Below are 21,816 nucleotides of genomic sequence, written 5' to 3'. Positions count from 1 at the left end.
CTGAAGAGCCACTTCCTGTTGTGTACTTAAGATCCCTGTCATGTGATTGTGTCAGTTGAGGCGGGTGCGTGAGGCCAGTATGGGGAGGGAATATGGTGGCACTGCTGATCTTGCTGATGTGAACACAGCCCCCACCCCACACCCCCCACCCTGATTGTGTAAAGTGTCGACTCAGCCAGTGAGGCGTCAGAGCCCCCGAGCCCTGCACAGCTCTTCCACAAGCACAACACACACATACATGCACGTGCACAGTGGTGCCACATATACATAATAGACTATATACTGTACATGACCCACTTACACTTAATTTAACTGATGGAAATCTTTATTAGGTAAATTCAGACTCATAAAGGTTTTAGAGAACCTCTGGATTTAGAGGTTTAAGAAAGCATAAACAATCAGTCAGTAAAACACTGTAAATATAACAGCTGCTGCTGTCATTTTCACTTAACACTTTTAATCATAAGTTGCTTGTGTCTTACCGTTTGCAGTCTAACCCAAAAAACACAAATACACATGTTTCTAGAGATTGGTTTTGTCTTATTTCTACTGTTGGTTTGCTAATATGATCACCAAGTGGAGTTCTTAGTTTACTCAGTTTATGCAGTTCTACCCTCTGACACATACAGTACTCCTACATACTGTAGCTAGCTTAGCTGTGTATGCAAATGGTAACTGAAAGTGCCTTTGAAATAGTTAACTTACATGTGCTTTGTCTCTTTTCTCACCCCTCTCCCCTCTTCATCCCCCTCTTCATCTCCCTCCAACTCTCTCTTTCATTCTCAGGTGAATGATGCACAGTTGATGCAGGCTGTGCTATGGGGAGCTCAATGTTATATGACCTGAAAGCTGCTAATGTGCTTGAAAACCGAAGAGAATGAAGAGAAGCCAATAAAATGATGAAAAGAAGCGTGGTGGATTAGCTTCGCTGATGAAAAGATCTCTCAAAACATCGCTCCTCTGACACACTGATGACCTGGAATTCAGTGAAAACCTCCACCTTATTTTGACAAGAGACTATTAAATGTCAGTTATGATTTACATGCTGGGACTCATTTAGCGTGAAGAGTTTACATTTTACTAAATGTGTCTAAGTAAATGATAAAGCTACATACATTGCTTTCTATGGTGTCAGCAGCATGGAGATAGTTTGAGCCACTGATTCACTGGCAGTACTTGATGAAGATGGATAGATGGTGTTGCACCCAGTAGCTGGAGAGTACTAACTGAGCTGCTGTGTAAGCAGCTTGATCTCTGGATGATTGGAGACAGATAGCATTTTAACCAACCAACAAAGGCACACTAGACATCCCTAGATGTGCAACTGCAGATAGCAGTAGTTTCAAGTTTTATTGAGCTTGTGAGAGGCCAGATAGACACAGTAGCTTAGTTTGTACAATGAATCCTAGAGACAGTGTGGAGATGATGGACACCCAGGCAGGAGGTCAGAAGGAAAAGCTGGTTGGAGAAAAGGTCAGCCCTGGAAATGATGTTGACATTGAGGATGACAAAATCCCAGGGGCCTATGATTGCAACATCTGTGGACGTAGCTTCCCATTCCTCAGCTCTTTGTCGCAGCACATGAGGCGTCATACAGGTGCGCGCCCATACAAATGCCCCTACTGCGACCACAGGGCGTCTCAGAAAGGCAACCTCAAAGTTCACATTCGCAGCCACAAACTGGGAACACTCTCAAGTCACCACACCAATGAAGATGAAGAGGGTGGGGCCGAGGAGGAGGAGATGAGCGTTTCAGAGGGTCTTGATGGAGGTACAAGTCCAACTAAGAGCAGCTCAGCCTGTAACCGGGTGATCAATGGGGATAGTGGTGAGGAGAGTCGGAGGAAATTGCCTGGGAGGAGCATGAAAAGAGAGAAGTCTGTTACTGACCAGAGGCCTTACTGTTGCCGTCTGTGTGGCTACGAGGCTCTGCGAGAAGACCAGCTCCTCAGCCATATTGAAAAGGTGCACATAACAGCAGACACAGAGGAGACCACTGTAAAGGAAGAGGCTGTGGTCGAACCTGATGCTCCCCAACCCCAGAGTGATGGGACCTTCCCCTGTGAGACCTGTGGTCAGGTCTTCACCCAGGCCTGGTTTTTGAAGTCACACATGAAGAAACATGCAGGGATCCTGGACCACTGCTGTCGTATTTGTGGACGACGCTTCCGCGAAGCTTGGTTTCTCAAATCGCACATGAAAACACACAACACCAAATCCAGGTCACGGTCAAAAGCAGATTCAGCTGAGCATCCAGCCACCATCAACGACGTAGCCCAGGATCCTGATATTGTCACTGGCTCTGTTACATCCATCTATCAAATGTGTTCCAAATGTGGGAACCTGTTCCACAGCAGAGAGAGCCTGAGGGCCCATGAAAAAGTCCATAGTTTCAACTACGGCAGGAAATCCCAGAGCCAGTGCAGACTCAGTGATGATGAGGACTCACCAGCTGCTAAGAGACGTTACCTTGACTTCTTAAACCTCCAGCCTGTTGAGGAAAAGAACCTGGATGAAGAGGAGGAGAGTCAAAAGAAGATGCTAGGTCAAAGAATCCCAGAGCTAGATCCAGTTTGCAGCTACCAGGCCTGGCAATTAGCTACTAAAGGAAGGGTTGTGGAGCCAGTTGAGCCAAATTGCAAGGCCTCCTATGGGGGAGGAAGTATGGGGGAGGAGGTCCTCGCCGGAGCTGCTGTGGTTTTTGAAAAGGAGAGCAGCCGTTATGTTCTGCAAGGCCAAGAGAAACGTACCTCGGGGCGACGCAGCAGCTCTGGTTTGGGAAGCCATGCTTCTTCAGGTGACCGGACACCAGAGAGCCTCAGCGACTCCGAGTACCGGCCTTTGTCCCGCCAGGACCGACGCCGATCATCGCAGTCACAAGCCTCCGCCAAGTCCAACGAGTGCTTTGAGTGCGGGAAGGTGTTCCGCAGTCGTCACCAGATGATCGTCCACCAGCGTGTCCACAGAAAGGATGGAGGTAGGGCATCTGTGGGAGACAAGGAAAGAACTACAAGAGATGACCGATGGGGCTCCACCAGTGATCCAGAGTCAGGCTCCCCTAGCCGGCCCAACACTCCGGGGTATGGAGACTCTCCACCAGCCTCTACCCTTGGAGATCAGGCCTCAGAGATGGGTACCGCAAACTCTGGAGACATTGCAGGTTAGTTTTTCTGTGGTGTTATCTTGTTTGTTTTCATGTACTTTGATCTGAAAAGATCACCTGCAATCAAAGGAAGAATGTTGCTTACCCTCAGATTGATTGGAACTTATTGTTTCCCTCATTTGGTCACATGTTCAGCATAAATTAATTGTGTTAATGTGTGATTATAGTATAATGTGATCTTGGGACCCAGAGTTTGGAGTTTGTTATCTTTAACAATTAAATAACAAAAACTGGAGGTCCTTAGTTACTGTTGCTTATGGCCACCATTACCAAGTCAGTAGTCTATTTGTCTTTTTAAGATACTGACTTAACTTTCTAGCATAAAACAATGGGAAAATTTAACCATTATACAAGTAATGGTATGGTACACACATAAGTTCAGTAAGTAAGTAGAAAAATGTCTGAAGGATTTTTAGTGGCAGAAATGACTGTAGCCCTTTTCAAGCCTCCCACTCGAGGCCTCTGACTCTGTCACTCTGTAGTAAACATCTGTTGATGAAATGTGCTTTGTGTAGTTGCCTCTCCTCAGCGCATCAGTCTCTATGGAGTGGGAGCTGGAGCCACCATGTGGCCAAATGTAGGCATGACATTAGACTTCCACTCTTTTATAGAGTCTTGCACAAAAATACTGTAAGGTATGGTCAATAAAGTTTAACTGCCATTAAAATTGCTGTTCACAACTCTGCAATTGTTGTGTATCACAGAGCAATAAAACTAACCGTTAAGTGAAACTTTGTCAGCAGTGGTAGGCATGTCAGTGGAGGAGATGGCATTTTTGGAATGCCTATCATATTTTCACCTCCTCAACCAATAAACACTGCAGAGCAAAAAAAGAAAGCCTACCCATGCGAGGGCAAAACACCCATAATCATGGCCAAAATATGCTAAAGGGAAGATTCCTGTGTAAGCAGCGCCTCACAGCTCTCTGGCCTTTGTCTTTTAACTTTTAAACCCTCTGAACACACTATTTGTACAGGTTCGGGTCGTGGATAGCTAACAAGTGTTCTGATTGCTTCCATTCCTCCCTGTTAGCACAGACATTCAAAAATAGCAGCAACATTTCTTCAGGCCTGATCGAGCTGTGTGCTATTTCAGGTCTTCCTGTCTCAGGAAACTCCCCTCACCCCCCTTATCTGTGTGTGAATATTTTTGTTGCTCTCCTTTTTATGTCTTAGCAATGAAAATCTGTCTGCATGTTTCCTTTGACTCTTCACTGGTGTGGCTTGTTGTAGAACAAACAACCAATTATTACATATGAAACACCATAACAGCACTGTACTGCGGCAGTTAAAGGTGTGGTTAACTTCCTTTATAGTAACAAACGTACTGTATAGTCTTCACTCTCTCCCAACCCATTTGCATCCAACTGTCTGGTCTGTCTGCTTTTGGAATACAAGATCCTTTTTGCTATATGCATATACATTGTATGCAAATGTATATAATATGCACATACAAAGCCTCTAACATCAAGAGACATTTTGATCTGTTGATGATTTTTTTTATTTTCTATTTTTTTCTTCTTTATTTTCTAGAATTTGTGAACCTTTGTGACAAAGCCAACGTTGTTTCAGTTTTTGCCAAAAGAATGTTCTTATCAAGATGTAAAGACCCCAGTCCATCCATTCATCCTTTTCCTCTACCTTTCCTCCCTGTCCCCTCTGACTCCTTCCTAATCTCTGATCTTACCTCCTGTGACACTTCTACTGTCTCTCATCCACTCTTCTTACCATTTAGTCAGCCAGGCTGCCTGATGTCTGAGGGATTGGTTATTTATAGAGTCACCTCCCGATGGAGAGGGATGCAGGCAATGGGGAAAGAGACACTCAGAGGACACTCTAGTCACAAACACTCTGATGTCCCTTACAGCCATTTAGCTACTTTTTGGGAATGCAAATTAGAGGTGACAGTGTACATGCACATATTAACATGATAGGATATATATATGTATACACACACACACATGTATATACGTGTGTGTGTGTGTGTGTGTGTGTGTGTGTGTGTGTGTGTGTGTGTGTGTGTGTGTGTGTGTGTGTGTGTGTGTGTTAATAACACACAATAATAACATTTTCACTTGGTGGTAAATATTGTGCAAGCACAGTAGCAAAAGCATTCACACAGCTGTGGCTGTTGGAGCTTTGCATTATGCACATCTACTACTGTATGTGTTTTTCAGTTCAGTTACTCTCCTGGTGAGAGCTGACATCTGTGCATTCGTTTGCACTGCTCTATGCAAGTGTGAAATTGGGGTTGCTTTTGTAGGTTTCTGTGACATGGCTTCATGGAGAGTTTAGATTGTTGTGTTTATTCCAAGGATAGATACTGCATGTTGTTTCATCCTTTACAAGAAAAACGTTACTGCAGTGACAGACCGTCAGCACGATGGCATACTTTGTCTTAATTGCCTCACTCTTTGAGTCCTGCTGGGCTGGGTTTGTGTTAGTGTGTGTTTATGTATGTGTGAATGTGCAAGACTGACAAGTGCAAGTCTGAATTGAATTATATTTTGGAAGGGATAAGAATATTTTGTACAGAAAGCTCTTGATAATCATGATATTCAGTTACTTTTGTCTTTCTTCTATGACTCCAACTGATCAATAATTGATTAATAAAGGACCAATTAACAATATACATCAGCTTAACCACCTTCCCTACTAAACTGGCCGCCCTGGGGCTTCATATTGGCGGTCTGAGTTGTGTGTGTTGGCCAGTGTTGCCAACAGGAAGCCAAATGAAAAACAGATGACAGGTTACTGGTGTTATTGTGAAAAATAGGAGGGGTAGTGGAGAGTGCCATAATGTGCTACTTGCAGAATCTGATATGTTGGATACTGTGCATATATGAGAGTAAGATATAATGCTCTATGACCCAGCTGGTTTACTGTTCAAAACCCCTGAATGAAACTTGATGATTTTCATGATGTCAGATCAATTACCATTTAAAAACTGTTTATAGCCTCTGTGAATATGACTACATCTACCACCATAGGTCTTATTTTTATTTATATTCTTATTCTCCTCATTCCTGAACAATCTGGGAGAAACAAACTATTCCAGCAACAAAAGTCAAATTCACTTTAGAACACAGGTCACAAGCGCCACCTTGTGGGGCATTCATAGAGCTGCATTTCAGGAATCAGCAATACTGGCTCAGTACAGGAAACACATGTACAATGCAGTGCAATCACAATAACAGAGCCTTACAATAAATAAACCATCCTTCTGTATTCTTATAATATCTCATTTCTCTTATGTGCCAAAACAGTGTTATTCAACTATGGTAATATGTAACATTATGGTGTAATTGATTAACACCAAATGAATCATAATAACGCATACAACATTTATCATACAGATGAATGAACACCTCTCTTCACACAGTTTTAACATCTGAATATCCCAATGAATAATAACCTTCACTGAAGTACTATTTTTTACAGGGTCACTGAGTATCCTCAACCAAATATAAAATCTAAACAATATCTGATAATGGTATGATGTAATTATTGACTGTTTATTTTTAGTTTGGTGTGTTTATTATTGTTGTAATTGTAGAAGTAATAGTTTTATTTCAGGATACGTTCACATCTAAAATGAAATGAGGAGATATTGGAATACTGGCCAATACTGTAGCCTGGTGGCTCTTCCCCAAAACTGCATCCAGATGGAACAATGTGAATCTGGCACAGCTGTAATGAGCTCTGACTGATAGTTGGTATTAGAGAAGAGTGTAATCTAGATGAATTCTTCGCAGTCATTGACCTTTATGCTGTCATTTATTTTCCCTACAGATGAGAAGCCTTACGTCTGCAGCCTTTGTGACTTTGTCACCACAGAGTTCAAGACCTATTCGACTCATGTTCGTGTCCAACACCCGGCGGCCCCTGAAGATAGACCCAGCCCCGTTCCCAGCCCCAGCTCCAGTTCGGACAGAGGCACCCCCAGTGGTTATCCTAAGTTGAAGAAAGCTCTTCTTCAGGGTTTGAACAACTCTGCATCCCCTCCTGCTTACCTTTCAACTCGAGCCTTCCCACTCGATCCTAGCATGACCCCTGTGGATCTATGTGTGAGGGCTGAGGGCTGCAGGGGCATAGCCTCCCTAAATCTGGACAGGAAGAGCCTCCTTAGCCACAAGTGCTCCTTCTGTTCTCATTCCACCCACTACCCCGAGGTGCTCTGGATGCACCAGACTGTGGCTCACCGCATCAACAGCAGTAGCTCAAATCTTGCTCCTAAATGGGCCCTGAAAAACAGCTCCAAGGCCTCGAGGGACAACTTCTTATCTTCCAGGAGACGGACTGGTCCTCCACCGGTCCTGGAGGGAAAGGAATGTCCACCGCTGCCTCCATTGATGCGTACTCAACGCACCCGGCCCCCAACTTACTCCAACGAGGCTCAAAAGAAGAGTAAGCCAGCAAGTCATGCAGCCATGCCATCATCATCCTCCTCTACTCCCTCCTCTTCATCCTCCAGGGGCCCCTCATCCACCTCAGGCACCCAAGCTGGGAGAGTCCCCGTCCGGCCGAGCAGCATCAGCAGCAGCACCAGCAGCAGCGTAAGACACGTGGAGGACCAGAGTCACCACTCTCGATCCAGACCCAAAGTGGATATTTACCCTCGGGGAGGCTCATTGTCTTCCCCCAGCTCCTTGGAGAAGAGCACTGGTGCCCTCTCACGTTCCTCAGCCCCAAGCCCCAGCTCTGCCATGGCATCCCGGATTGCTGACCGTTATTTGATGCCTCAAGAGGGTCTGGGCTTCATGCTTTCCAGCAAACATGGCCTAGCAGAATACAGCCGAGCCAGGGGGTCCCCTCATCAGCCGCTTCCCAACTCCCACAGCCAGAGCCGGGCTAACGCTATGAGGCCCAGCACCATCACCCATAGCTCCACAGCAGGACACAGCTATGGAGCCTCCCAGGCACATGGAAGCACTCTGCTGAATTCCTCCTCCACCTCCTCCTCCTCCTCCTCCTCCTCCTCTTCTTTGCCTTCAGAGGCTCGTGGAGATGTGAAGCAGGAGCCAATCGCAGAGACACCGGAGACACCACCAGACATCCTCAGCTTCCTCAAAAACTACAGTCCCCATGAACTGGCTGCCCTCTACCACCGCTGGGGTGCCGCCAATGCACTGCTGGATCCCACTGGTAGGGAGCACTTCCTGATCCATTTTTTGACCGATTGATATTTATTGTTGTTTTTTTGTTAGTTTAAGTCTTTGTAATAAGGTAGCTCAGAAGAGGCCGTCTTGGAAAAAAGTCTTGTGAAATCTCTCATCAGCTCACATACAAAATGCCCAGAGGAGCTTTGCTTTGGAGAAAATGCCAAATGTCAGGAGTTGAAGAGAAATGTTTTCCACTGACTGAGCATCGTGTTTTGAGCTGTTAGAAGAGCTGAGTACAATTGGCTAAACTTGACAGGCTAAACCAGGAAAAGACACCCACAGCCACATACATCCACACTTAACATATGCACTGCACACCCCGTCTGTCACACTAACCCGCCGTCTGGCAGAAAGTGATTGACAGACACGTATACTGCACAAGGTTTTGGATAATGAAGAGGAGCTCCATTAAATGGGCAAACACACGTGTGCTCACATGTTGGTGAGATATGATAAAAAGCTGTATCTGGGGCAGCGTGTGGGTCCGTGCATGTGTGTCCATATGTGCTTTGGTTTTTAGATGCAGGAGGAGTGCGTGTGTGTGTACTTTTTTTTTTTTTTTTTTTTTTTTTTTACTGTGAAAGACGTGAGAGAACCTTTGCTACTCTCAGGTCTGCGAGGCATGCCTAGTCTCCGGCTCCACTCTCCCAGAAAGCTGTCACAAACTGTTTAGGTCACGGCTCTGCCTGACGAGAGACTCGCACAGATGCGAATGGAGGGAGGCAAAACAGAGAGAAAGGGAACATAAGAGGCAAAGAGAGAGATGAGACAGAATAATTACCCCACCAGCTGCTTTGGAAATGGTCATTACCGAACATCCACATTATTTGCCCATTTTCAGTTGTGTCTCTGAGGTCAAGTGGGGCTGTATGGAGCCAGGGGTCAAAGACAACAGCCCCAGAGCAGACGCATGACATCGCTGTCACCCGTCCAGGCGCATATCGTCACGATCTGCCTTAGCCCTTTGAGTCACAAGCTATAAAGTGACCTTTTTTGAGCAACTGAGTCTTTCTCCCGTTTCTCTCTGTAATGTGTGTATGAGTGTGTGCGTCTGCTTGTGTTTTCCGTCCAGCTCTGTCTTGTCTTTCATTAGTGCATCAGTGAGAAGGGCTGGCGGCCCGGAGTACAAGTAGAGTATCCAGAGGCCAGCAGTCGGGCTGCCAGAGACACTCTCTGTCACCTCCTCCTCCTCCCTGTCCTCCTTGTCCTGCCGTGTCCCTCCAACACCCCCCATCGTTCGCCACACACACATGCACATAACTACTGGGCACTGCCCAGGTATGTACCAGCCTCAGCGCTCGGGGGGTTGATGTGTCTGCTGGGGCTTTGTGCAGCAAATGTCCCCCTCACCGAAAGTAACCCCAAACCCCCCCAGGCCTGTTATCTGTCAGCAAGAGAGGTCACAGGAGCACATGCATATCAGTGTGTGTGTGTGTGTGTGTGTGTGTGTGTGTGTGTAGCGGTCAGTGTCGTCAAATGGATCCAACCTCCTTTAAATGCTTTTACCTCTCGCTGCTCCCTGTGGCTCCAGCTGCTCTGACCACATTTACATGCACACCAGGACAAAAAAAACCCCTGAACATGAAAACATGATAATAACATGGCTGTCCTCATTAAAAAGTTATCTAAATGATAAAAATGTACTGTCTTAAATGCAGCCATAGTTTTGCTCATCATGTAACAACAGGTTTCTTTGTGCTGAATGGCCTCTTTGAGCCACTCGGTATGCATTCCGTCTACTTTGCCAAACACAGTTGGACTTCATGTCCCTTAACAATTTATTTCCTGGTGGCAGTTTTCTTATACTGCCTCATTATAGTTTCAGAACTCTCATTAACTGTGGGGGTTTCTTTTTGTTTTTAACTGGAAACAGACTTTTGAGGCTGATCCTGACGTCCATATTTGGGAATGAAAAAAATGTGAATATACCTGTAAAAAAGTACTTTTACTTTTACTCTGCAAATGATCCAGTTATGCTCTTCATTAAAGACATGCTGTCCAGTAAATCTGAGGTTTTAAAATCATGAGCATTGTGATATTTAAGTAAAATTCAGCCATTTCTCCTAAATCCTGTTGTTGTATTGCATATGAACTCTGTAGATCAAGTGTTTTGTAAATACAGACAGGCCAAGTTAACTTTACATGACATGATTTTTCAGATTTAAAGTCATCAATATTCAACAAGTTTCTCTTTTTTGCCATTTAAGGTCATTAACATGTAAAGCTGACTTGCATGCGCATGCAATGGGAGTATTGTTGTGTCATTGTGTGTGTGTTTGTATGTAGATGTAGCCAGTATGCGCCACAGCCTATTCCTCACTCAAACACTCACAGATTCAACTCTTGAAACACACACATGCAGACACACACACACACACACACACAGACACACACACACACACACACACACACACACACACACACACACACACACACACACACACACACACACACACCTGACATGTGACACACAGGCAGCGGAGCGGGCACATCACAGCCGGGGCGTTTTAATTGCCTGTAATTTATGCGGTGTGTGTGTGTGGTGTGTGTGTCTGGCTGTCAGCCTCTGAGATGATGCTGTGTGACAGCTGCAGTCCAGCCCCTGGAGCTAGCCGCTCATAATGACACATTAGACATACTAATGATTCCTGCGCGAGTCCACTACTGACGCTACCTACCTCCACCGCTGCAGCCAGGATCTGTGCTTATGTACTCCCACTCACTTTCTGCCCATTACTGACCTTTATGTCTTCATTCAATCTCCACAAACACAGCAAAATGTCTTCTGCCTTGGAATAAACTGATGCTGATGTCCACCCTTTCCACCACTCATCTCAGAAAAATTCACATGTGAACTCTCACATGGGAATTCAAAGCGTGCGTGATTTTAGGACACACTGGCCTTTACATGGCATGTGAAATGCCAAAAAGTTCCTATGTTTTCAATTCACCTCTCTCAAAGAGAGCGGCATTGTTCCAAGATCAAAACTGCTAACAGCACAAAACACGTGAGCAAGACTAGTTAAGACTAGTTATGATGTGGATTAACATCCAAAAGTTCCTTCAACTCAACTGTGCTCTAAGAATAGACTTTATAGGAAGCAGTAAGCTCAGAGTTTTGACAATTATGAATCAGAATTCACCGTTATGACGGTCGCACAGCAAACATTATAGCATCTGTTAAATGTGACAAATTGCTTTGTGTTATTTGTGGCATTGTGGGGATTTTTTGAGGCACTGAATAAGTTGTAGCAGCATTTGAACATCCCATAAGTATGATAATGTGCCCCTGTTTTGACCACAGTAACATGAAGAGCCTCAGTTGAGCCTGTGGTGTTTTGTGGATTCGCTCTTCACTGCTCCGTTTAATTGTGTGTTCCTCTTTGCCGTGTGTGATCAGGGATGCTGAGGTCTCTCATGCGGCAGGGACAGTATTTCTGCCATGAGTGCGGGAAGAGTTTCAGTCAGCCCAGCCACCTGCGCACTCATATGAGATCCCATACAGGTAAATACAGCCACAACACAGTGACACACAAACCCCTAAACTCAGAGGACCACAGAATGCATACGTACGTACATGAGCTGGTAATGAAAAAGCATTTTTAAATCAACTCACAGTTAGAAACCTGAGTGCTGTCTGTATGTGTCAGCTTTTAACCCTTGTGTTTTGTTGAAATTGGCTTTACTTCTTTACAGTCTCCACGACTGTATGTGTAAAAATGATAATGATAACTGCAAAATTAACCTAATTAATAATCGTCCTTTCTTTTTTTCTGACCTAATTAAAACCCAATATGTAACAAATTTAAGTGGTAACCCCTCCAATTACCACAAACGCAGCATGCGCATTTGATTAATGTGATAAAATACAAAATTAGCATGAAGCTTTGGCGTTGCACCAAATAAGGAAATATTAAAGGTTTTATATATGATATGGAATATGCATGATATAGTATTACAATATCATATATATGGCGTCTGTTTGCCAAAAACTCACTCACAGACAAAGAAATGTGCAGTATGTTATCCCGCGCACTGACGTTTGAGTACTTAAACATGACTTTTAGAGTTGCTCGCAGTAACTGAAAGAGCTTATCAAGCAACCCCGATTCCAAAAAGGTTGGGATGCTGGGTTAAACATAAATGAAACACATTAGCAAGTTGCTAATCCTTTCTGGCATATGCTAAAATGAAAATAGTACAAAGACGTATTTGATGTTTTAGTTAATCAGCTTCATTGATTATTGTAAATATCTTCCTTTTCTGAATTTGATGCAACAACATTTTTTAAACAAGTTGGGAGCAACTAAAGACTGAGAAAGATGTGGAATGCTCCAAAAACACCTGTTTGGAACATTCCACAGGTAAACGGGTTGATTGGTAATTCACAAGCAAGGATGGAGAGAGGTTCACCACTTTGTCGACACATGATTGGATAGAGGATATCAATACATGGGCTCGGGAACACTTCAGAAAACAGTACTTGGTAAACAAAGTTTGTTTGCATTCTGTTTTTAATTATGTTTCACGTAGAGTCCCAACTTTTTTGGAATCGGGGCTGTAAAAGGGAAAAGTATGACAGACATAGACAAAGAACCTCAGCAATGAGCAAACAGCCCATTTATTATACTTTATGTGCACGAAGTCCAACATCCTGCTTTAACCTGTTGAACAACCTTATTAGCTGCTTGTTATTCATGTATTGCAAGATATTCCCAGTTTTTTGGCCACTCCTCCAACCGTCACTCATTCCCATGCCACCTGTGCACACACATCATCACCCTCGCAACTATTTATTCACCCAGAAACACTCACATGAGATATAGAGAATATATGCATGGGGATTCACATTCTCAACAATATTTCATCATCTGACTCTCCACACGTCTGCTACGTTCCTGCATTTTCCAAGATAAATCAAAACAGATCTTTTTGTTCAGCTGAGTGTGACAGCCAGTCTGTGAGTCCTTCCCCGCCCTGGGCTGGGCAGCTGTCTCTATTTTTTAAACTGAAACATGATTTGCTCCGGATACTGACCTGTGACAAATTGTATACATTATTAATCACATGTCAATTAGAGAGATGGAATTGCGCATTCTAATGAGGCAGATCAGCATTTGTCCACGCCAACCCTATGAATCCATTTGCATGCGTCCCGATGCCATTCACTAAACAGTTTGATTTAGACATACTGCCTTTTCCTCTACTTCCTCCTTTCCCCTTCTGCCTTTCCTTTCCTTTCCTTTCCTTTCCTTTCCTTTCCTTTCCTTTCCTTTCCTTTCCTTTCCTTTCCTTTCACCTTTTCTACTCTCCTCTCTTGTTTCTTCTTACCTAACCCTTTTTCATCTCCTCATCCTTTTTCATTTCATCTATTTTTTCCTCATCTTTCTGTTTCTTCTCTCCTCTTCCTCTTTCTTCTTCTCTCTTGTTTACCCCATCCCACCTTCCCCCTCTCTTTCCTTTCATTTCCTCTCCTCTTTTTTCTCATCTCCATTTCTTCTTTCCTCTCTTGATTCCTCTCATCTCACCTTTTCTTGTCCCCTACCTCTTTCCTTTCCCTCTCCCTTCCGTCTTCTCTCCTCTCCTATTTGTCTGCCTTCCTCCCTCTTCTTTCCTCCCTTCCTCTCCCTTCTCCCTCCACTCCTGTCCTGTCATGTCCATCAACCAGGCTGGCAGTGATCACAGCAGACAGTGAGATAAGTAGCTTCTTTATAGAGAGTGTGAATGATACGTGGCACAGCCAGTGATTCTAAGTGACAGAGGCCAAATGGTAAGTGATGCAGCGCTCAGCTTCCCCCAAAGCCGTATTGTAAACACACACACACATGCACACACACACACACACACACACACACACACACACACACACACACACACACACACACAGACACCCATGCATAGGGTCTGTAAACACTCGCAGAGGCTGTAATTAATGTTGTCACCGACGGTTGTCTTCAGCACGGACGTGCACACGCAGAAAAGGCCAGCCACCCCGAGGCCTCTATTAACATGCGTCATATTAAATCACTGACTTGCCTCCACCAGGTTCCATCACCATCATCACCACCATCATCACCATCATCAGTGGCAGCTCCCCTCTATTAGAAAGGGTGCTGGTGGCAAACGCTACTGTGTGCGGGTGGTGGTGGAATTTTTTTTTTCTTTCTTTTTTTTTTTTTATCTGGTAGAGCTTTTAACCGAATGCCCTCCTCCCCTTCCTCCTCCTCCTCCTCCTCCTCCTCCTCCTCCTCCTTTTCCTCCCCCCATCCTCCTTCTCCCCCCACAGTTGGGTTTGATTTTAACGGACTCCACAGAGGTACTGACGCTCACACCACCACTTCTGAAGCTCCCAAACAAGTATGTGGCACGATGGCTAACCACTGGGCTCCCTCATCACTTGCATGTTTCTTCTTATTATTGTCTCATCTCTGCATGCATGTGTGTGTGTGTAAACCCTGTCCCCCCGTGCTTTTGTGAGTGTTTTCTTTTTCGTGTGTAACAGTCACACGTGGCACCCTCTGCACCTGGCATTAACACCTGGCATTCTCACATGCTGCCGGATCACGCCTGACATCAGCGCGTGTATCTGGTACACATATCACAGCTGTCTCATTGAAAGGCTTCAGTTTTGCTTCGACAACTTCAATCATGGTGGCTTTCATGATTTAATTAAACTTCAAGGGTTAGTGGTTCTTTTATTGAGAAAAAGCAACCTGACACTTGTAAATTTCCCTCAGCACTTTATTGGATGACATCAGAAGCACATGCTGTAGTTTTTTGTGCTTTAATTTTTCACTACACTGACACTGAAGTTTCCCTTTGTCCCACCAAACTGCAGGTTCCATCAACTCATCATTGCATCACTTGTTTTTATTGGACAAGCGTGGGTTCATCTTTGCCTGCACCCAATTTACACTTTTAATATATGATACCAAATCTGCTACCATGTAGAAAGGTACTTTAGGCTGACTGGTTTTAAAGTACATTTTGATTTCACTTCTGCATTATATTTGCTTCTTTCTGTTACAAATTGATTTAATAGAATAGCAATTCAGCCAGAACTAGTTCATAAAAGCGGTTAAAATCGATCAAATCTGCATGCAGACATTTGCAGCTGCAAAGTTCTGCAAACTGCAGTCTGAGCATTCAACTGTCAGATCATAACAGTTACACTTGTTTCAGTGTAATTGTGTCTCTGCTTCGCTGCAGTGCAACACTGAGGGAAAAAATAGGACATGTTCAAAAGACACTTTGACATGCAGGCTGCAGTGTGTTTCAGCTGGAAATATCTGCATGTAGGGTGAAGATGCATGGCTTAACATACACAGAGGAAGAAGAAGTAGAAGAAGTCAAACTTCATCAACAAACAAATAGCCATTTCCAGGAAGTGCAGTGTGAAAAAATCACAGCATTGAGATAGATTTGATTGTTACTTGCAACTATTTTGACAATCTAGTAATCATTTAGATCACTTTTTGAGCAAAAAGCCATTCTCATATGAGAATTTGCTGCTTTTCTTTGTCTTATAAGAGAATGAATTGAATATCTTTGGGTTTTGGACTGTTGGTCAGGAAACAGGAATGACCAATTCTGACATTTCATAGAATGAACTAATGAAATGAGAAAACGAATGACAGATGAAACCATAATGAAAATAATTGTTAGTCGCCTCTATTAGAAACAGGAAAACAGAATGCCAAGTGTAAATAAGTCTTCATACAAACGTGTGACAGACTTGAAGAAATACGTTCCTCTGTAGTTTGTGAAATGTCTTCAGAGTTTTCCAACTTAGTCATAGAGACAAGAGTTGAGGCGGAGGGAACAGAGGAGTAAATCTCTTCTGCTCTGACATTCGGAGAGAGCTGGGTTCTACGCGCTGCACCTCCATCTTAATTAATCACACACTCACACACCCACATGGACTCAGATTTACCGCACACTATGAATGATGGGAGCAGGCACGGCAGAGGGGTCCAATTAGATGTAGTGTTGACGCTGCTTTACGGTGACGATAACCTTTGGTATAATGTAGTGCACCGGTTCCGTCAGCGATGTTTCCTCGCAGGACGGTGTCGTGGAGGTTCTCGCTTTCCTCTCACGTCTCACCCTCGCCGTCTCTCCAGCTGTTTTTTTTTCTTTTTTCTTTTTTTGTGTGATTAATTATACCTTTTTTTGTTTTTATCTCTCTCTCTCTCTTCCTCACCCCCCCTTCTTTCTCTCCGTTGTGTTTGTGATGATGTATGATAACAGCTATATTTCCTTGTTTCTTCTTTAGGGAGAAGGGTGCGGCAGGGGCACAGGGAGTCATTTGTTTTCCCGCTTTGATACTCTTCCATTTATCAAAATGATAATTAGGTGCAATTAAATGGCAATCTCATTTGTTTTGTTCAGGTGTGTGTTGCTTATTCTTTTATTATTTTTTTATATTTTTGCCGAGGTTTCTGCGCCATTGTAGGTCAGTCTAATTAGAAGAGAGAGTAAAGGGTGTGTGTGGAGTGTGTTTGGGTGTGTGTTGGGGCATAGGGTGGCCCGGGTGATTGAGAGAAACACACTGAGAAAAAAGTAGGACTGTACAGACAGTGGCACTCTTCTCCAGATGGCAGGAAAGAGAAGAGTTAGTCCATCTGGGTCAGGATGGAGAAGCGGAGTTCACTGTTTGAGTGAAATTAGATGCAAAAAATGAAATGTGAATGCTTCTCTTAACACGTGTAATGTTCCCAGTTTCTAGTTGAATGCCACCGTGTGTCTTGGCTTGTGTTGGTCTGTGTGTTTGCTTGTTTCCCTTCTCTGTTTCCACTGCAGTGAGTCTCGTCCCTGGTTCACATCGTTGTGTCTTGTTAAATCCCTCGTATATTCAAATATCACTAAAACGTCTCAGATCTTCTGCATGACGTCCTCTGTAGCCTCCACCCGACCTTTCAACTTAATGTGTGTATCGTGTGTGTGTGTGTTCCTCAGGGGAGAGGCCATTCTGCTGCCAGCTCTGCCCATACCGAGCCTCTCAGAAAGGGAACCTAAAGACGCACGTCCAGAGTGTCCACCATATGCCTTTTGACAACAGCCAGTACCCCGACACAAGGAGCTTGTTGCTGAGCCAGGAGGAGCCAGGAGTGCTGGCTGCCAAACACCCACCAACGCCACAACAACAGTAGACCATCTGATAGACCAGGATCTGGACCGGACAAGTCAGGACTCGCTTAACCCGAAAGACACCATCACCAATCCTAAAACCCAGAGGACTGGAAGTTGGACTCATGCTTGACTTTTTGAGCCTCTCCTCCTCCACCCATCATCCTTTGATGACCCGAGAAGAATTTTCTACAATGAAGGCTCTTGTAGTTTTTGAAAGTTTCTTTTTTCTAAATAAGAAGCTAGTTAAAGCTGTGCTAGGACATTTTAAAATCACAAAGTGGGGTCAGCAGCAAAGAAGAGTGTCTTATGTACTACTAGAAAGAGTTTCTGGGGAAATTCTGCAGTTAGAGATTCAGGTGTGCACACAGGCGGGACATTTTCTCCACACCGAGGAAACGAGGAGTGAAACAAGCGCCTCCTCAGCAGGGAAGCTGGGCTCACCAATGATCGATCTTTTGCTTCCCTCGCTCTTCTTTAGCGTGAAGGTTTGCAAAACGTGAGCAGATCGTGTGTAGTTTACATCACCTTAAAGGATTTTTGAATCTAGAAGCCCTCGAAATTCAAAGTTACCTCTTGCTGCCATTATGGAGGTACCAACAAGTGAAGCTGCCTTGTGCGGCTTGACGAGAAAAGCAAATATTTATGAAATGAAGCAGATAAACTGAACTTGAATGCAACTGCTGCCGTTTTAATCAAGGACTGTGGCTTTGCATGGCTGCTGTAGTTGCCCCCCTCTTATTTTTTATTTTTTTTTGTTTTAACTTTATTGTGTAAGACTTTGTGCATTCCTCAGGACACCAATCATCAGAGATGAGACGAGAGAGAAGATGCTCTAACCTAAATCATCAACAGCCAACTGACACATTACAAGTTTGTTTCCTCTGGGTTCTAAGGCGCGAAGATGAAGACTTTCATCCGTCTGTGTGTCTGTGTGTGTGTGTGTGTGTGTGTGTGTGTGTGTGTGTGTGTGTGTGTGTGTGTGTCTGCGCTCACAAGTGTGTTAAAGTCACTTCCCTCCACTCCAGAGTGTAATGTTAGGAGTGTAGTGACCACTCTGAGGCTGTGAAGCTGATGATTAGAAGGAGAGAGAGAGAAAGAGGGAGGGAGAAAGAGGAAACGCTAATGGGGTGTCTGCTTTAGTGCTCATTAAAAAGAGTGCACGTTTTTAATAGCCAATATAAACGAGTGTACCATTTTTATGGCCATTCAATTATTGTCCATTTAAGAGGAAGGGGCTGAGTGGAGGCAGTTTTCCTCCATAACTCCTTCATATTAGGGAGTGTTTCCGACACTTCTGACTTTGAATTAGACCAACTCCGAAACAGTGGGAACGACAGGAAGACGCTAGCTCGGCTGTGTATCACACATATGAAACTCCAACTTGTGTACCTGCAAAAGAAAATATGGTACTGCTAGTTTTAACTGGCAAAGTGGCATCTTAATTTGTTATTGCTAAAGGGCAACACTGACTTTTTGACCTGTTGGTCTTCATAACCCCATATGTGATGGAAGCTTTGGTACCAAAATCAATCCAGTCTCCCTGAGGGCTCACAGGATAGTTAAGCAGGCCGGAGAGATTCACACTTCTTCCACGTTAAATTAGGTTTATTTTTCATTTTTTTTGGACTTTTCTAACATTCCCATTTTTCCTTCAAATACTCACATTATCCAGTTAAACCATCTGCAAAGGGAAGTTCGGAGACGTTGTAGCCGTTTCCTCCTGTCTACAGTCTTTGTGCTAAGCTAAGCTAGCTGGCTGCTAGCTGGTTGTCTCATAGTGAATGGGCAGACATGAAAGCGTATTGATTCTCCCATCTGAAGCTGGCAGTTTTTATCAACAGATAAAACAAATGCAATGTTCAGCATGTCCACTGTAGATTAGCAGGCACGTCAGACAGAACAGCCAGAGATGCAGAGCTGATTTTGTTTTCCAAAACGTTGAAGCAGACTGAGCCACACTCCCATGCCGTCAGTCTAATTTCTTAAGTGGTACTGTGAAGATTTGCATTCTGGGAGAAAAGAGTGAGGAGGTCAAGGAGAGAGAGAGAGAGAGAGAGAGAGAGAGAGAGAGAGAGAGAGAGAGCAGCCAGAGGTCAGGAGGTCAGGCTCACAGAGAGTTCAGATCTGAATACACGAATTGGAGACGTTTTGAAGCCTTTTGAATTGTAGAGCCGTCACAGCCTTAACACAGGTGTGTGTGAGAGTGTGCACTTCTGCGTGTGTATATGCATTCGTTTCAGACCACTCCATACTGTATAAGAGGTTGACTAACTTCGGTGTTCTCCAGCCTCCCTCTAGATGCTTTGTATACTGGCCTATCTCCTTTGCAATGAAAGCCTGTTTGAAGCTTATTGGCTGCTATGAAGCAGGGCCTGTTCTTAGCTAGGAGATGTTTTCTTTGAGTCCTGGGCTTGGTTTTCTCTCCTCTATGCCTGAAAAAGCCACATCGGGGAAAAGAAGAAGAAAAGCAAGGCAGTTCAAAGCAGCCCTGACTTACAGAGCAAGAGTAGAACTGTGGATTTGCGGAGACACTTTTGTACACATGAAATCAAAATTCAAACCAGTTAACGATTACGGAGCATAGAGTACTGTACTTCCCATCTATTTTGAGACCTCAGTAGTTTTACACGATGATGAAATGGTTCCTATACCAGTGGGTTGGTGAGTTATGCATACAATATTGTGTGCTTGAATATGCCTAATAATATACAAACGTGTATATTGAAGGTGAGGGTAGTGAAAATACTTGAAACGGATACTCTAGCCTTCGACATAGCGTAGTACTAATACCAATGTTGTACAGAATTCCCTTTAAGATTAACTCCTCAGTTATGAATTTTTACTCCGAAGTGTGACTTAGAAAAACTATGAAGCAGGAGTGAGTGTATGTAATATAAACTGTATATCTGTAATCCACTGTTACCAAACCCTTATATACAGCGGTAGAAACCAAATGGCATTACTAGTGCACTTAGACTAGGTTACTGCTTTAACCATTCTCATTTTGTCCAATTCTAGCTAAGGTTTCTTTGAGAATGTCTTTTTAATGGTGCCAGCTAACACACTTCAATGTCATGTCTTGTTTAGAGGCTTTTTGTTAGGGTAATTCCATAGATTTTAATGACAAATGATATGTTCTGTGACGGCTGTGTGGCACAGCTTTTTAGCTACGTTTCCTCATGGAAAGTTTGATAATGCTAGGTGCAGCAGTGCTTATTTTTTCATAAAGATGTAAGAGTGTGTTTTTAGTCTTTCTCTTTGCTAAACTGTAGGATTTGTTCAGTAGCTAGTCATGGCTGCCCTCCCAGAGGGGCTGGCAGGTGTCGTTCTTTTCTCTTTGGTGGGGTTTTTATCATGCCTCTTAAGTTGTATTATTTGTGTCCGTATTGCTTTTTTTTATTTGTTATGAACTTCATGATTAGTTTACCTTAGAAGACATTATTATTCCAAATGTATTTGGTTGATATCTGTATTTATTATCACTTCAAAAAGGATAAGAGGACAGAAGCAGACAGGAGCGTTTGTTTAATTTGATTTTTCTGGGTTGTTTTTGTTTTTATACTGTGTAGTTTTCATGCCAGCAAGCCGATGTGAAAGCTCTACCTCGTCTGAGCCATTCTCAGTTCTGTTACACTTTTGTACATCATTTCAAAAAGATGTAATGTCATGTCCACAATAAAGACACACAAAATGGCACCTGTTGGCGCCGTTTCATCTGGTTTTGCTTGTTTGTTTTAAATTTACCTCAACCACTGTGACTGAACGCGTCCAAGTTTAGATGAAAAAACTTCGCAGATTCACAGTTTGCAAATTTTCTTTTCCCCTTTCACTCACACTGTCGGTGTGAAATTTACAAAGACCCAAGCAGCGCAGTGTCTCTGAATACTGACAGTATTAAAAACTGAGCATATTTTGCATTCTTTTGTGTCTTTCACACAACTTATTCTTGCCATGGTCAGTCACTGTCATCAGATGTTACTGTCAGCAATGTGCACACAAGCTGGACTGGTATATCACTCTAATACAATGAATAGGGCCACATTGTCCACATTGCCTCCGTGACCACAGCCACAGCACACAAAAACCCTGTGAAAGCATTTTATTTTATTTTGTCGCAATTAAGGTCTCAGATTCGACATTAAAACTGTCTTTTTCCTTGTTGCTGTGTGGTTAACATTGTTGCATCGCATAGAGAACAAACTAAATCTACAATAAAATCATGACAAAACAATGGCACCTGGCAGGGATGAAGCACAAAGGTAGAACATTCTTCAATAAACAGCCTCATTTACATATGTGTACTGCATAATCAAAAGGCATGAAAAGGTTGCAGGACCCTTTGATTCCTAACCAGGCTTGT

At 43.6% G+C, this 21,816-nt stretch overlaps 1 protein-coding gene across 2 annotated transcripts in view; it reads left to right on the top strand.

Annotated features, from left to right (window-relative positions):
- znf516 (zinc finger protein 516) overlaps positions 1–21,163 on the top strand; it is a 44,502-nt gene extending 23,339 nt beyond the window's left edge. The window contains exons 2-6 of one of the 2 annotated variants that reach the window (XM_070967124.1): positions 787–3,160; positions 6,955–8,307; positions 11,725–11,829; positions 14,611–14,681; positions 17,283–17,466. In XM_070967124.1, coding sequence (XP_070823225.1) covers positions 1,399–3,160; positions 6,955–8,307; positions 11,725–11,829; positions 14,611–14,681; positions 17,283–17,342 — 3,351 coding nt within the window. In that variant the 5' untranslated portion in view covers positions 787–1,398 and the 3' untranslated portion in view covers positions 17,343–17,466. Of the gene's footprint in view, positions 1–786; positions 3,161–6,954; positions 8,308–11,724; positions 11,830–14,610; positions 14,682–17,282 lie in introns of both variants that reach the window. The other variant, XM_070967123.1, reaches the window with a different exon arrangement.
- Positions 21,164–21,816: the final 653 nt, after the last annotated feature.

The sequence above is a fragment of the Chaetodon trifascialis genome, chromosome 7 (assembly GCF_039877785.1).
Source record: "Chaetodon trifascialis isolate fChaTrf1 chromosome 7, fChaTrf1.hap1, whole genome shotgun sequence".
Lineage (NCBI taxonomy): Eukaryota > Metazoa > Chordata > Actinopteri > Chaetodontiformes > Chaetodontidae > Chaetodon > Chaetodon trifascialis.
Note: the sequence above shows the minus strand (reverse complement) of the source record. Positions and strands in the feature narration are given on the sequence as shown.